General features: G+C 42.6%; 1 protein-coding gene across 4 annotated transcripts in view; it reads left to right on the forward strand.

Moving 5' to 3' along the window:
- Positions 1-15,643, forward strand: part of LOC145361548 (CCR4-NOT transcription complex subunit 3-like) — a 75,117-nt gene extending 59,474 nt beyond the window's left edge. For 3 of the 4 annotated variants that reach the window (XM_080217374.1, XM_080217377.1, XM_080217375.1), the window contains 7 exons: positions 838-946; positions 1,579-1,735; positions 8,701-8,803; positions 10,103-10,301; positions 11,318-11,450; positions 13,102-13,227; positions 15,237-15,643. In XM_080217374.1, coding sequence (XP_080073500.1) covers positions 838-946; positions 1,579-1,735; positions 8,701-8,803; positions 10,103-10,301; positions 11,318-11,450; positions 13,102-13,227; positions 15,237-15,335 — 926 coding nt within the window. In that variant the 3' untranslated portion in view covers positions 15,336-15,643. The remainder of the gene's footprint in view (positions 1-837; positions 947-1,578; positions 1,736-8,700; positions 8,804-10,102; positions 10,302-11,317; positions 11,451-13,101; positions 13,228-15,236) is intronic. The other variant, XM_080217376.1, reaches the window with a different exon arrangement.
- The last annotated feature ends 1,228 nt before the right edge of the window (positions 15,644-16,871 follow it).

A 16,871-nucleotide genomic window follows, 5' to 3' on the forward strand; every position in this document is an offset into this window, starting at 1 on the left:
TGCCCTATTTCCCTGAATAAAATGTGCCTGGGCTCAGAAGTAGCATTTTCACTTGAATGAGGTTGTCAATATTTATCCTAATGTCCTTAAAACGGATTACCTGGTCATTTATCTTGTTGTTTGTGAGTGCTTGCTGTGTGCGTACTGGCTGCTGTGTTTCCTACATTACAACAATGACTACAGTTTGCAAGTATTTAATGGACTGTAAAGCATTTTGGAAAGTCCTGAGATTATGAAAGACATTCTAAGAAAAGGGCATTTTCTTTCTGTAGTATTTGTCACTTTGAACAATTTTCACAAATATGAGATTGTGAACTACTTAATGTGAGCTGTTTGCAGTAACTGTGGTAACTTCACCTCAGCAAACACATTCCAGGACTTGCCTTAAATCTTCAAGAGTTGCTGCTGAAACTGTACAGTCATATTTTGCTATAATTTAAAATGTGATGCATTTCCTGCTGAATATACAGTGTTTGGGGTACTGCTTAATATGGCACCTATTTCTCAATAAATGCTAAAGGCACAATGCTGTGGATGCTGGAAATCTGAAATAAAAGCAGCACTGCAGTGTTAATGTAAACCTACTTGTGACCGTAATAAATAAACTTTAAACAAATACTGGAAACACTCAGGTTAGGCAGCCTCCATGGAGAGAGAGTTAACTTTTCAAGTCTGTGACATTTCATCAGAAGCAGTTCTCCCAAAAGGTTAGAGACCTGTAACATTGTTTGTTTACAGCAGTGTCCTAAGGACTCCCAGCATTTTCTGAATATATGCTGTCTGGAGAACTGTTTTCTGGGGGTATTGCTTTATGTTGAATTGCACCTTTTGTTTCAGGTTATAGTGCCGTGGTTGCTGAGAACAGTGTGGAACATCAGAACAGCTACAGTCTTCCTTCCAGTACAAATAGCCAGCCAACTGGCACAACTCCCATACAGAATAATGTGTGAGTACCACAGCTCGAGTTTATTATGTAAGATCCGGCAATGATGCTGTGGAAAACAGCAGTCACACTCTCTGCAGGAACTGTTTGAGTAATCCCTTTGATACTGTTCTCACCATCTTCCCCACAACCCTGTCCCCACTGATGCCAGCCCTCTCAAAAAATGACCAAAGAAAATAAGTGAGGTCCAGAAGATCAGGCGCCTCATTGTGGGGTTACTGATTCCATTCTATCAAGTTCAATATATCTAACTTGAGTTACCAAATTGTTAATGATGCAACTAATTCAGAAAACTGACCCTTACCCTTCCTGGTCACCATGTGACCCAGTTTCACACTTAAATGTCTTTCTAAACTGACCTAGCAAGTTGTTCAGTTTTCAGGGTGGTATAGTAAATGTGGTGCTGACTGTATACCAAGAACAAATTTACAAAAACATGCATATTGTCCTTGAGATAATGCTTTTAGCTTTATTGGCTAATTCATGGCTGTCTCTGTCACTAAAGCAAATGAAGCTTTAAAAGTAAAATTGTCCCTGATTTTTTTTTTCCCCAGCTCTGAGAGATTTGACTGGTTACTACAGATTGATGTTATTTGTGCGTGTTATTGAAGTGTTTTGCTTTAACTGTTGTGCAGGAAGGAGCCGGTCAGTGTGTCTGTTGCCAGCACAACGAACATCATCCCTGTTCTTGCAGCCAGTCAAGTCAACACTCAAGCCTCCAACTTCTCTGATCTTAAACCAACACCAGCCATGATGAACGGACCCTTACCGTTTGTCTCTCAGGATTTAAAGGTATGTACGAAATGAGAGCCAGGTAGAAAGGTCTCACTGGCTTGTTTTGCTGGAAAGCTGCACAGGTTAAGCCAGTTAGCAGAGTGCTGACAGGGAGAGACCTTCACATGTTGCTTGATTTTGGCCACAATGTGATCCAAGAAAAGGATTCAGTATTCCCATTCCAGTACTTCTCAAATGATTGAGAGTAGACCAATGGAGTAGTGATTTGGATTTGTCCCGCTCGTCCCTGGTAGATGCCAGTGTTGCAGCTGTACCAGAACAGTTTGGCTAGGGGTACAGCAAGTTTTGGAGCCTTCAGTATTATTGCTGGAGAATTGCCATGGCCCATTGCTTTTGCAGTGCCTTTCCTGATATCACGTGGAGTGAATGTAATTGGCTGAAGGCTGGCATCTGATGCTGGGAACTCGGAGATCTGAGGAATCTGAAATGAATCATCCATCTGGCATTTCTGGCTAAAGACAGTTGGAAATGCTTAAGCCTTGTCTTTTACACTGATTTGCGGGGCTACCCATTGTTCTGGAGCCACCCCTTTTCGTTAGTTGTATAATTGTCCGCTATTCACAAATCAGTGTGGTTGGACTACAGAGCTTAGATCTGATCCATTGATTGTCGGATCAATTAGCTGTGTCTACCACATGCTGCTTCTGTTTGGAATGCAAGCATCGGATATATTCAATACCACAGATCTTTGGAAAAGGAATACAGACTAATGAAATTCCTCCCCATCTGTCTAAAATGAAAACCCCCATATTTTCAAATTGTGTCCGAGTTTTAGATCCCCATTGAGAGGAATCATCCCCTTCCAACCTCCCTCCCTCCCTCCCCTTCCCCACCATTTACAATTTGCCAACCTGAAAATTACCCATTGATCCCAACTCAGTTTCTTGTTGGCTAACTGATATATGCTAATATATCACCCTCATCGCTATGCACTTTTATGTAGCTTCTTGTTTGAATTCCTTTTGGAAATCCAAAGATCTTGCATTTACTGGTATAAAAACAGAAAATGCTGGATGAAGTCAGCAAGTCTGGCAGCATCTGTAGAGAGAGGGAAATAGTTAACATTTTGAGTCCATGTGACTCTTCAGAACATCTTGTTCCCTTTCACCCACCCTGCTTATTCCATCCTCCGAGAACTCTCTTAAGTTATAATTTCTATTTCACAAAACCATGTTGACTGCCAGACTATTATGATTTTCTAAACAGCATCTTAATATTAAGTTCTAGCATTTTCCTAATGAGATGTTAACTAACTTGGCCGATTTAGATTCCTGCTTTCTTTCCCCCCTCCTTTCCATTGTACTGTTACATTTGACATTTTCCAATTGGGTGGGGTATTTTCCAAAGCAAGGGAGTAGATAATTTCTATCATCCTGGTCCAGCATTATTGTGTGTATCGGTCTTGTCTTGATGGCCTAATTGGATTTAGAAGTCAAGAAGGCTTGCACGTCAGGAGGACTGGAGTGTGTCAAGGGCAGAAAGAAGTCTCACAACACCAGGCTAAAGTCCAACAGTTTTATTTGGTAGCACAAGCTTTAGGAGCATTGCCCCTTCATCCAGTGAGTGGGAGTTGTGTTCAAACAAGGCATATAAAGACACAAATCCAACTTACAAAATAGTGGTTGGAATGCAAGTCTTTACAGGTTATCAGTTACCTGATCAATTACCACAGGTAAATGATTACCTGTAAAGACTCGCATACCAACCATTGTTTTGTAAATTTGTCTTTATATGCCCTGTTTGTGAACACAACTCCCACCCACCTGATGAAGAAGCAGCGCTCTGAAAGCTTGTGGCTTGTGCTACCAAATAAACCTGTTGGACTTTAACCAGGTGTTGAGACTTCTTACTGTGCTTACCCCAGTCCAATGCTGGCATCTCCACATCGTGTGCGTGTGTGTCAAGGACACAGTGCAGTGAGCTGCATCCGTTTTAGGAGTTGCTCTCAATATCCTTTCTGAAAGGGACTGATTCAGATTCAGGATTACACTGGAACTTCATAACCTGGGATGTGAGTTTAAGACTGCTTGCTCCATGGTCCACTCAGGACTTGGAAGGCTAGATATAAGCCTCCTGGGACAAGATTTGAACTTGGATCTCCAATCATTATCATAAGAGAACATTGGCAAGAGGCACTCATTCAGGTTTGGTTGTATGAATAAAGTTCTAGGTCTGGTTTTCAACAGCTTTCGATAAAGATTTAAGAACACTAAAAACGTGTGAAAAGTCAGGATATTTGGTTGGCACAGTAGTTAGCACTGTTGCCTCACAGCGCCAGGGACACAAGTTCAGTTTCTGGCTTGGGACACTGGTGTTTGCACATTCTCTCTGTCTGTGTGGGTTTCCTCCACGTGCTCCGGTTTCCTCCCACAGTCCCAAGGTGTGTAGGTTAGGTGGATTGGCCATGCTAAATTACCCCTTAGTGTCAGGGAGTCTAGCTAGGTTAAATGCATGGGGTTGTTGGTGCAGACTCGATGGGCTGGATGGCCTCCTTCAGCACTGTAGAAATTCTTTGTCCAAGTTGATGCTGTGGAGTGAGGTGGCATTGTATGCACTTGGCCAAATTCCAACTTTCAGATCAAGAGAAAATTGATTTGCTGCTCATGCATGCCACCTACAGGCTGGCAATGGTGTGGCTGTCTCTGGTACAAAGAACTATCATCTATTTGGACATACAAAGGCCTGCTACAGAGGCCTTTCTGCAAGGAGAAAAGTGCCTGGTGTTTGGGATGGAAGCACAGTTTTGGTCTGTAGATCTTATCTTGGGCTACTCGGGGCACAGCTGAAGATGTAACTTTTGCAGCCAGAATTTGGCATTGCGTACCGTCTTGTTCTAACAAGTACAGGAAGAAGAATTAAATATCTAGTCATTGCAACAAGGGATAATTTTAGTGCTTAAAGATTGTGCTTGGTGCACGTTAACTGATTATATACAGAACAACAATTCAATCCCATTTGTTAGGGAAATAATCGGTCTTTTTCCTTGAACAAATTATTATCTTTTTAATGCAGTTGAGATGCATCCTTGGATTCACTGCATTCCCTTCCCCAACCCCTCCATATCTTTCTCACTTTCTGTCCTCTGCATGCTCCCTGCTGGCCTCCTACGCTCTCGCTCAGCGCTCTCCAAAGTCCAATCCGGATGCAGCCCGCTGTGGGCAGGAGTTTGGAGACCCCTGGTCTAGCTGGTACATAAACTCATCTCCAGTCTTTCCTGGCCTACCATTGCCTTCAGCCCCATTGCATTGATTTCACAATGATTTGTTTCATTTCGACCCCTTCCCCACCCTTCGGTTACAACTTCTCTCAGCTCTCAATTCTCCATATCCAGCATAAGGGCAGCACAGTGGTTAGCATTGCTGCCTCACTGCGCCAGGGACCCGGGCTCAATTCTGACCTTGGGTGATGCTAGTGTGGAGTCTGCAAGTTGTCCCCGTACCTGCATGGGTTTCCTCCCACAGTCCAAAGATGTGCCGATTTGATGGATTGTGCATTTACCATGGCTAGTGTCATAGGAATAAGGTAAGGGCTGTGGGCCTGGGTAAGGTGCTGGGTGCATTACTGATCGAGTGGGCAGATTTGTCTTGGGTGGTATTCAGCTTCGAGTTGTTGGAGTTGCACTCACAGATAATTGGAAAGTATTGTCACACTCCTGACTGGTGTCTTGTGGAGAGTGGGCAGACTTTAGGGAGTTACTTACTGCAGAATGCCCAGCCTCGCATCTCTTGTAGCTAAATTATTTATTCAGCATGTAAATCTGTAGGAATTGCTGAACTGAACAAATATACTTGGTGTTGAAGTGTATTTTCGAGGTGGGCTGTTGGCAAAGTTTTTCCACTTCAATAATTTTTGAAATGTAAGTATTGTGTGAAAATTTTAAAAGCTGAAAGTGATGTTCATGTGAGTGTTTCTATCCAGTGATAATGTTAGCATTTAAACTGAGGATACTATGCCCAATTACAGGCAAATCAATTTTACCTCAATCTGGGGCACCTGGGAAAGTGTCTGAAAATCCCTTGGTGTTAACTTCAGGGCCGTGGTGAGATGTGGGGGTGGGGGAAGGTGTCCACACAATCAGTTTATAGATTCCTCATGTAGAATTGTGACAATGCAGAAGGAGGACATTTAGACCATCGAGTATGCACTGACCCAGCACCTTAAACATTCATTCGTTCCACGACTGACACACATTGGTTGAGGTGTATAGCATCTACAAGACGCATTGCAGCAACTCCCCAAGTTTCCGTTACAGCATCTTCCAAACGTGTGACCTTATCGATTAGAAGGACAAGGGCAACAATCACCCATCTGCACGATACCCTCCAAGCCACCGTTCTGTCAACGTTGCAGGGTCAAAACCCTGGCGTTCCCTAACATCGCTGGGCATGTACCTACACTATAGAATCATAGAATGGTTACAGCACGAGGTAGCCATTTGGCCTGCCATGTGTGTGCTGGCATTCTGAAGCAGCAAATGACCAAGTGCTGTTCCCTGCTTTTTGTTTGTAGCCGTGAAAATGATAATCCAGCTTCTATTCAGAAGCTTCTATTGACCCAGAAGCCAGTTCACGTTCAGGCAGTACATTACAGGTCCTAACCTCTTGCTGAGGGATTTTCCTCATGTGCTCCTTGTATCTTAAATCTATGCCCCCTTGTTCTTTATCCTTCCCTCAATCGGAACAGTTTCTATCCACTCTGTCCAGTTCCCTCATGATTTTGAGCAAAAACAAAGTCTTGGAAAAACACAGCAGGTCTGATGGCACCTGCAGAGAAAGAATAGAGCCAACGTTTCGAGCCTGGATGACCCTTCATCAGAGCTCAAGCATGGAGCTCAGCTCTGAAAAAGGATCACCCAGACTTGAAACACTGGCTCTATTTTGACCCCACAGATGCTGTCAGACCTGAGATTTTCCAGCATCTGTGGTATTTTGCTTTTATATGGAAGTGTGGAGAAGTAGAAACGTCTTGCACACCTCTTAACACTCAGCTTTCTTCAAGGAGAACAGTCCCGACTTCTCCCATCTTTCTTTGTGACTGATTCCTCATTCTGGTAAGCATTCTCTGGAATACCGTGTGGACTGTAGTGCATTATAAAGATGTCCTGCTGCCAGCTTCTAGAGGGCGATTAGGAACCAGCAGCAAGTACCCAGCCAACGATGAGCATGTTCCATGAATGAATGTTAATAAAACTGGCCATTATATGTTGATGCACAAGATGCTCAAATCTGTTTACTGTATGTTATGAAAATCTTGAACTGCACTGGAAGTAAGCCCAACAGGAATCTCTCTCGAGCTGAGTGGCCAGCCTGGCACTGATTCTTTGAATGCTGAGAATCTTGGATTGTTTCACAGCACAATTTCTATCATTCAGCCGTGATGAGTGTGAGATATTGCCAACATTGACAGATGTATCCAGAGAGGAATTTGATCTATGTTCTTCTGTAGACAAGTACTTGGGCACAATCATCAGGAAGGATTTTATCATTTAACTCCTTTCTATAATTTTGACATATTCTGGAATTCCTGTAAATTTCCATTGTTTATATGGTTGCACTATTTTACCAAGAAAATGTTAAATGATTATAAGTTACATTGAAAAAAACAAAACCCTGCTTCAGTAATTAATGTATACAGGTAAATTGAGTAAATAAGTCTTTAGCTTAATTAACTTTCTGGCTACATAAGTGCAAAGCGTAATTTTACCCATTTTTCTGTAACTGGTCTCTGAAGTAATTGGGTGATTTGTTACAGTTGCTTTACTTGGTGCTGAAGGATGTCACTCAGATTCAATATCAGAAACTCCTTTTTTTTTTCAAGGTTTCTTTTCATGCCAGCTCCTGCAATGGGGGTAATTTCTGCCTCTTGCATATTAGATTCTTTGTTTCTCCTTCAGTCTCACTGGAAAAGATTATGGACTCCCATAATTTGTTTCTCATTGTGTCACAAGTCTACCTGAAGTACTGATCAGGGATGCAGCATCGTGCAATCTTTGTATTTTGTTGTGGTCTCTCCCTGTAACAGAGGGGCTTGTCAAACTGGGTGGAATCACCATTCTCGTTATCACAGGGAGTTTTGCAGGTTCACGGCAATGTTTCTGAAGGGGTTGCAAGTAAAAAAACCTGGCAGTGGTTTTTGTTTGAAAGCATAAGGACCGTTGATTAGAATGTTATGGTGTGTTAGGTCACAATCTGTGCATCCATGAGGGGTTGCAGTTTGAAGGTAAACTCCAGTTTATGTCCAAGTCGCGACTATTTCAGAGTGGGGGATTCTCCCAATAACCAGCCTGTTGCACCAAAGGCTGGTTGTTACTCCAAATGGTTTGTTTCATCTTTTTGTGTGACAATTTGTACATTGGTTCCATTAGAATATATCATATTTTAACTTGGCCCTCACTTTTCACGTTGCAATCCCCTGCCCTGTTCAGGTTTCTTAGTTCTCGTTCTGAACTTACTCGCTTCATTCTCTGCCCTCTCCTCTGAGGGATCTAAGATGCTCCATGCACTGAGGTTGCCAAATTTCAGTCACATTTGGCCATGATGGTGTTACTTTGTTCAGCATACATTTAAAGACTTGCTCTCCTATGAGTTGGTAGCACTTGTAGCTGTGTGAGAAGGTTGTAGGTTGAGGATTCACTGACTGAAATGAGTGCTAAGTCTAGGCCACATTCCAGTGCTATACAGGGAGGGTTCTGCATTGTCACAGGTGCTGTTGTTTAGCAGGTCATGGGGTGTAAAAATCCCATGATGCTGTTTGAAATGCAAGCTGGCCAGCTGATTCCTTCAACTGATGTCACAAAGATCAGATTGATTTATTTTAATTGCTGTTAGCAGGATGATGCTGTAAGCAGAAAGTCCCTTCAAAATCACTGAACAATTTGTTGTACGTGACGCATTTTGAAATGTTTGAGACCTTTTCAAGTTTCTTCCCATATGCTTTAACATTATTTATTTCCATGCATACAGCAGGCTCCAGAGACACTGAGCTCCCTAAAAAGCATGGCAGAACGTGCAGCTGTAAGTGCAGGATTGGAAGAACAGGTTCAGTCTTTGCATTTGAATGAGAGAGGTGAGTAACTACCGATTAGCAGTTCCTGAAGGTGTCAGCAAAATCCCTACTGTCATTCTTAGCTGAGCTAGACCATCAAGATGTTGGTTTCTGTGGGGCGTTGGTTGGCTGTGCCCAGGGACCGGGGTGGGGCGTTGGTTGGCTGTGCCCAGTATCACAAAAGTGAAGATGAGAGGATCTAATATAGTCTAAGTGAGGGGTGGAAACAGCTGAGAAATCCCTGCCATATCCAGATTGGGGTTTGGTTATTCGAGTATGCAACTTATTGATTCCACCATCTTCCTAATTATACAAGTCCTGCTTTCTATCTATCTCTTATCTCTCTCGAGATTAGGGTAGCCTGTATCGATCTGGGCCTATAGGATTGAAGGAATCTGCAGATAAAAAAATGGAATTGTTCGAGGTAATGCAGTGGAGCAGCTGGTTTAGAGGGATGGCCTCCTCGTGTTTGTAATGTCTGCTGCATCGGTTTCTAATTGGAACATCACTTGAAATACATTTTGTTTACAGAGAAATTAGATGTTTATAGATAATGCCTGGAACCCCAAATGTGCAATAATTTGGATAATGTAGTGGAAAATGAGCCAAGGCCAAATAAGCAAGTCACGATGGCTTCCTAGTCTCTGTGCCACAGCTCACAGGACTGACCCTTCACAGTGTTGCAGACTGAGGTCCAGAGTGCATTTGCATCTCCTGGCAGCCATTTCAAAATCAGTCTGGTTCGAAGCTGAGCAACTAAAAAATTCTCTTAACTGGACATTAGTGAATAGATTTGATACTTTTCCTGTGTTAATGTCTGTGATTATTATATATTCATAGATTGTTAATGTAGGTGCGATATGTTTTGAGTGTATATCACATGTTCAGACTGACTGCTAGCCAACAGTACATCAGTTAGGGGAAGGGTGAAGATAAATCTGGGCAGCACAATGGTTAGCTGCCTCATCCCCAGGGACCCAGGTTAGATTTCTCCCCGTGTTCTGCGTGGGTTTCTTCTGGGTTTTCGGCTTTCTCCCACACTCCAAAAATGTGCGGGTTAGATGGATCGGCCATGCTAAATTACCCCTTAGTGTCCAAAGGTGTGCAGGTTAGAGGGATTAGTGGGGTAGATACCTAGGGTTACGGGGATAGGACGGTCCTTGGTAAGATGCTCTGTCGGAGAGTTGGTGCAGACTCTGGCCGAATGGCCTCCTTTTGCACTGTAGGAATTCTATGCTTCTATGCCTATGTAGGTTTTAAATGGTTAAAGTCTGTTCTATTTAAAATCTGTGTTAAAAGTGGTGGGGTTTTTCCCCCCAGATCTCTTCAGCACCCCATCGTCACAGAGCAACTCAATGACATCTAACGTTCCACAAACAACAGAAGTTCACCTTCAGCCGATGCTGGGTGTGTGCCCACTGAGCCCAGTGCATCTTTCTAAGGACCAAGAATACCAGCTGCACATGGTGGAATCGGCCTGGCTCCATATGCCTCATCCGTCAGACTCTGAGAGGATACGGTCAGTAGCAGCATGAGCTGGGAATAAGCAATAAGATGTGCTTATTAGCTGGACAGTCATTACAATGCTTCACAGTTAATTGAAGCAATGGTGAATATGTATTATAGACCCCAATAACTTCATTCATTTCTGTGTAATGTTTTGCAGGGATGTTGTTATAGTTATTCGTGGACTTGCAATAAAATTGGAGTCGATAAACAAACACTTTGGAGATAATTTCAGTGGCTGTTTTAAAGAACCTGCAAATCCAAACATTGTGATGTAGCTTTGCTTTTTTTTGAAAAGCATCTTACTGTTTAGCAAGTAGTAAGAATTATACATAAGTGGGAACAATACACACAGGCGGCTAAATATCCCAATGAGCCATTCTTAATGTTGATCTAATCAAGTCAAGCATGGCCCTGGTAGTATAGATAGATGGAGACCATTGGTGCAGTCTTGGATTCAGGAGTCTTGAGGGGATCCTCGTTTTCAGAGTACTTGGTTAGCTGGGGTGAGGCTGGGCTGTTATAGTTTTCTGTATGTGGCTTATTAGAGATGGCATGGCAGAGGCAGAGTTTGATTGGTTTGTTGAGGAATTTCAGCTGTTGTAGTTGGAGTTGTTGATTTGGAATTTCCATGCTGAAGTTATTTGTTCACTGGCCTGTTTAGATGTGGGAGTGTGGTTGACAATTTCAGTGGACTTGTTGGCTTTTGTCTGTACTGAACACCAAGGTTCCAGTTATAGCTTTACACTGAAGTTGTTGGTTTTTATGTATAGCCACAACTGAAACTGGATATGGAAAGGCATGATGTTTCCCTGTTTAACATCGTGAAACATTGATAGACTTTGGCTGTCGTCTTTCATCCTTACTATGCTCTCAGGATGCTGACAATCTCACTTCGTTAGATTATTAATTTTATTGGAAATGTGTTGATATTTTTTCTACCCAATACAATATTTTAAACTCTAATAAATCTGTTCCAAAACTGCCACAATGAAAGTGCTTAAATTTATTTTCTGTTTTGCTCCACAGACACTACCTCCCACGTAATCCATGTCCCACACCGCCTTATCACCATCAGATTCCCCCAGTCCATTCAGATACTCTGGAGTTTTACCAGCGATTGTCCACTGAAACCCTTTTCTTCATCTTTTACTACCTAGAGGTGGGTATTGATCTGACTGTGTTGCAGCAGTTGATCCACAGCATTGTTTGGGTCAAACAGAAATTGAGCCCATTGATTTGGCTTGAGGCGAGTCCAGGCTGACCTGACTAATCAGATCCCAGTTATTGGTCATTTCACATGTCCACAGCTCACCCACTTCTTGTGCTCTCTGCGTCTACAAAGGGTGGAAAACTGTTGCCAAAGCTTTTAACACTCACCCTTTGGTCTCTGCCCTACTCTTGGTCATTAAATCAGCCTCATTAAAGTCCATTTGTTTAGTCAGTCCGGGAGGTGTGGTACCCCTTGCAGTTGTCCAGTCTGCTGGTGCTCACTACCCAGCCCTTGCACCTGGAGATTGGGCATTTGTGGGGCTCAAAGGACCTGTGTAACCCATGAACCTCACAACAATAACCTTCCCCAGAGATCAGAAAGGAGTAAGGTTCAGAGGAAGGGAGTAAAGGGAAGGCTTAGTCTCTATGATTGAGAACTGGGATTTGAATGTGTCCCACTGCCCTGTTCCCATGTGTTGCATTCCAGACATCCCCAAGCTGCCAGGAGGAATTCCTCATCTCAATGCCTTGCCTGTTCTTTGTGACCTTCCTAATTCAAACTGTGCGCTGTAACTTAGCAAAAGCACTAAAGCTAAAATAGCTTTCAGCTGCAAACATCTGGGTATGCCTGCACTGAAGGCTTGGTGTTATATAACCCCGTGCCCCAAACACAGTTCAGAGTCCTTCCAATATACTGAATTATTGTAGTTCATTCTACAGATAAACATGAAGCTGTTTTGCACAAACGAACCAGCAGCAGCAAGAAGCGAAGTTTTTTTTATGATCGTAATTTAAAAATTGACATGCACAGCTGGTATTTTTCATGCCTATTGAATGAGCAAAGTATGTTCTGTGGTACAAGTTCTGTGCACCAAAAGCTTGTGATGTATTTCCGTTTGAATTCAAGAGTTTTAAAAGCTTTACTTTTTTAAAACAAAAACAGCTTTCTCCCATCTTCATCCTGAAAGCATTTTGCTGAGAATAGTTCTGTACCCTGTACCTTACCAACTTGCCCTTTCACTCAGCGCCTCTTAACATTGTCACAGCAGCTGATGATGCTGGACAAGCTAAATCTCAGGCTGAAAACCATCTCAACTGGTGTAAATTTTGTTGTATTGTCAGAAGGAGAGGAAAAGTTACTGAACACAAGCACAGGACTCCAGTGATAACTTTTGAAATTTGATGCATTAGCATGTTTAAAAACCTAACAGCAAGGTAAAAGAGATGTAGTTAGAAAAAATTCTGAACAAAACCCAAAACGCTTTATCAAAAGTACGCACAACTATCTTTTTGGCAGCAGCCTTTATAGATTCTTAACCATAAAATCCTGGAAATATTTATTTCCACTAGCGGGTTGAAAGATATGGAACGTAAGGAAGCTGGAGCAGACTCAATAGTAACTTTCAGAAGTGATTTGCATAAATATTCAAAGCAGAAATTTGCAGCGCCATGGGGAGTGAGTGGGAAGTGGGACTAATGAATTGCTCTTTCAAACAGCTGGCACAAATATGATGGGCTGAATGGCTGCCTCCTGTGCTGCACCATCCTATGAACTGATGCAACCCTGTTTTTAGCCACCTTTTTATATTTCTTCTTGCTAGGGGACCAAGTCCCAGTATTTAGCTGCTAAAGCTTTGAAGAAACAATCCTGGAGATTCCACACCAAGTACATGATGTGGTTTCAGAGACACGAAGAGCCAAAAACCATCACTGATGAATATGAACAGGTATGGATCTGCTCAGGGTTCTTTGATGCTAAAAGCAGTCAACAGTATGTTTGAACCCAGGTCCCCAGAACGTTAGCTGAGTTTCTGAATTAATAATCCAGCGATGATACCTCTAAGCCATTGCCTCCCCCTTGAACAGTGAGTTGCGATGATCTAGAATATATAGCCGTGATAAATTGGGAGCAGGTTAAAGGGTAGCTGGAACAAAGGAAATTGGCTAAGGATAGAAGCTGAAATATTTCTACAGCTGTGGGGTGATGGTTGGGGGGGTGGAAGTTCCAGGGTCAAGTCTGTGTTTCAAAACATTTGGTCTCTAACAAATCTGAGATAAAAGCTGGCTGCTTACTATACAGAAAATTGTACTTTTAATCCCATATTTCATATTTTGGATTTTCCGCTTATTAGAGAAGCTGAATTGGTTTACCTTAGCAAAGACTGTTAAGGGGAGATAGAATAGATGTGGATGGATCAAAGAGGGAGAATATATTTCTGCAGTCGGAACAGTCTCTGTAACCAAAGGACCAGAGGTTTCTACCAGAAGTGCAGGGAGGAAAGATGAGGATGATATTTTTTATTCATGGAATTTGGATGTCATTGGATGGCCAGCACTTGGTGCCCATCATCCCCTCGTTGCCCTTGAGGATGTGGTGGACTGCTGCCTTGAACAACTGGCTTCCTAGACCATTTCAGAGGGCAGTTGAGAGTCAACCACATTGCTGTGGTTCTGGAGTCTCATATAAGTCAGACCAGGTAAGGGCAACAGATCTCCTTCCCTAAAGGATATCGGTGAACTAGGTAGGTTTTTCTGACAGTGGTTTCATGGTCATCAGTAGATTCTTAATTCCAGATTTTTGTTTGTTCAATTCAAGTTCCACCATGTGCTGTGATGGGATTCGAACCCAGGTTCCAGAACATTAGCTGTGTTTCTGGATTAATAATCCAGCAATAATACCTCTGGGCCATCTCCTCCCCCTTGAACAGTGAGTTGCGATGATCTCGAATATATAGTCAAAATAAGTTGGGAGCAGGTTAAAGGGCAACTTTGACAAAGGGAATTGGCTAAGGATAGAAGCTGAAACATTTCCAGAGCTGTGGTTAAGGAACTGGTCAGTGGGTCTCATTGGAGCTGACCCGAGTATACTGGGCTGTACGATTCCACTCATTCATACTTCCTGTGCTTTTACCTTTACTGGTGTCAGCTCCTGAGCGATATAGAGGATTCAGCCTGAGACCTGATGGCTTGGGTGTCAAAAATTCATTAAGTGTTTGAGGTTAGGCTGTTTGTGTAGTCAGTCTAGTGTGGCCAAAGGATAGTTTTTGTGCCTCCAGGGCTGAGTGCTGCAGCATGTAACCTCGGTGATGACAGGAATGTGATTTAGTGAAACAGCTTGCTTACTGTGCTTTCTCAAACTCATTTCCCTCTATCTTTCTTGTTATTATGAGACCTTTGAGGTGTAATATTATTTGGTATTGAACTCTCTTCCAGTCATCAGGCTACCTGCGTCTCTCCTGTCCCTGCTGTGCACAGAGGCTTCTTTGTATTCCTAGGGCTGGAGTTTACACGGGATAATTAATGTGAGGCTGCCAGTTCTTAACATTGTGGGTAAATTATGCAAAGAGCACGTGAAGCTACCTACCAAATGGCAATTGGGTAACAGGATTGTGTGTGTAATTGGGGGAGGGGTGGGAGGCATCTGGGGCTATGTGGTGGGTGAGGTGTAATGGTATGTTATAGTGTTGGATTTGTTTCCAATGACCTCAATGAAATGGGCATCAGGTGGCACTAGCTTGAATGCCACTTCTGATCCCCAACCTTTGAACAACGTGGATGGGAACGAGGTAACCTCTTTAATCGTTGGAGACCATGAATTTGGGATCAATTAACTATTGAAAAAGCAACATACAGGACAAGTGTGTATCTCTCCAAATCGGACACAGCTCTCTGTCTGTAAAATGATGCTCCTGTACAGATGTTTACATCTTACTAGGCTTTGTTTCTGATCCAACAGGGAACATACATTTACTTTGACTATGAGAAATGGGGCCAGAGAAAGAAAGAAGGCTTCACGTTTGAATACAGATACTTGGAGGACAGGGACCTGCAGTAACCAGGACGTGTGCATCCTGTGTGAGGGTGGAGTTCTCTTGCTGTGTGCTGCTGATTGACTGTCAGTCACCCCATGTTGGGCTCACCAGTCTGAACACACAATTGTTCTTTGGAAGAGAGCTTTCATTTAGAGACCTTGTACAATTTTGAGGAAAAAGGAGAAAGAAATCACAAATGTTGTACATCATGTATTTTGTTCTAACCTGTGCATAAGATATTGTATTGGAAAATACTTTGTCAGGAATCTGTACAGTTCTGCGTTTAAAAGCAGTTAGTGCTTGTATGAAAAAATAAAACATTTTTCATGTATGTTTGTGGATGTTTATTCAGGGCTGGGGCTTTCTGTTTTATTAACTTCAGGTTGTCCACTTCTTATACTCATTTTGCTGTTTTCCATTTGAATGTGTTTACAGGTGTAAGATGTTAGTCTCCATTGTCCCACTAATGCATTGTTCTTTATTCTCATCTCATCTCAACACATTCCTGTCTGCTTCTCCATGGCTGCAACACTGGAATAAAACACTCTCTCCTGTTTGCAGCCTTGCCTCCACCTCATTTCCCAAGTCTCCTGTCCCGTTATCAATCCCATTGGGCTTTCTCCCATTCTGTGCTGGCAGTGAAACTGTAAGGAAGTTTTGAAAAACAGCTATATAAATAACCCCACCCTTGAGGAATGGAGTAGGTAACTGTCCACAAGGGGCTTAGGGTCCACATTTACCTTGGAGGGTTGGTTTTGAGCATATTTGTGACTGGGATTGTTACATTTTTGGATGCTAAGGGAATTGAGAGTTTGGGGAGGATAAGTTGAGGTAGATCAACAGCTGTGAAGAAAGCTTTCAAAACTGTATGTCCCCCACTCTAGTTCATGTGTAGAAATTGTGGAGATGCTGGTGTTGGACTGGGGTAAACACAGTAAGAAGTCTCACAACGTCAGTTTAAAGTCCAACTTGTTTATTTGGTAGCATAAACACTAGCTTTCGGAGTGCTGCCCCTGAAGGGGCAGCCCTGTGTACTAGAAATTAGCCAGAGGGAAATACCACCATTACTGACCATTCCCACTGCACTTAGATCCCCATGTGCATAAGTTTAGCCTTACCATCTGAGGTTTAGTGGTGGATTCATAAAACCCTTGCAGCTGAAAGGTTTGTGTGTGGTACTGTACTCAATTCAACCAATTAAATAGTCTTTTCCTTGTTTTATCAAAGCCCTTGATTTATTAAATGTCCAACTCCTCTGCTCCACTGTAATCTGTATCAGACTGTTTGTCTTTCCCAGGCCATTGTCATCCTGGTGAATCTATTTGCTCTGTGGCTTTAATGGTCTTTCCAAAGCTGCACAACTTGCGACTATCTGCTGAACTGAGACCAATGTGTTTCCCTATATTAAAGCCAAGATATTATTGTTCTTGTTATGCTGTATTTACCTGTCCAAGTATACAGTCCAATTATTAATCCTTTCTGCCCATTGCCACTGACCCGCCTACTGCCAACTTGTTCAGGTCTCCTCTGCAAACCCTCTGCCTTTTTGTATTGTTGGC

The sequence above is a fragment of the Carcharhinus amblyrhynchos genome, chromosome 35, assembly GCF_965287045.1.
Source record: "Carcharhinus amblyrhynchos chromosome 35, sCarAmb.v2.hapA, whole genome shotgun sequence".
In the NCBI taxonomy this organism is placed as follows: Eukaryota; Metazoa; Chordata; class Chondrichthyes; order Carcharhiniformes; family Carcharhinidae; genus Carcharhinus; species Carcharhinus amblyrhynchos.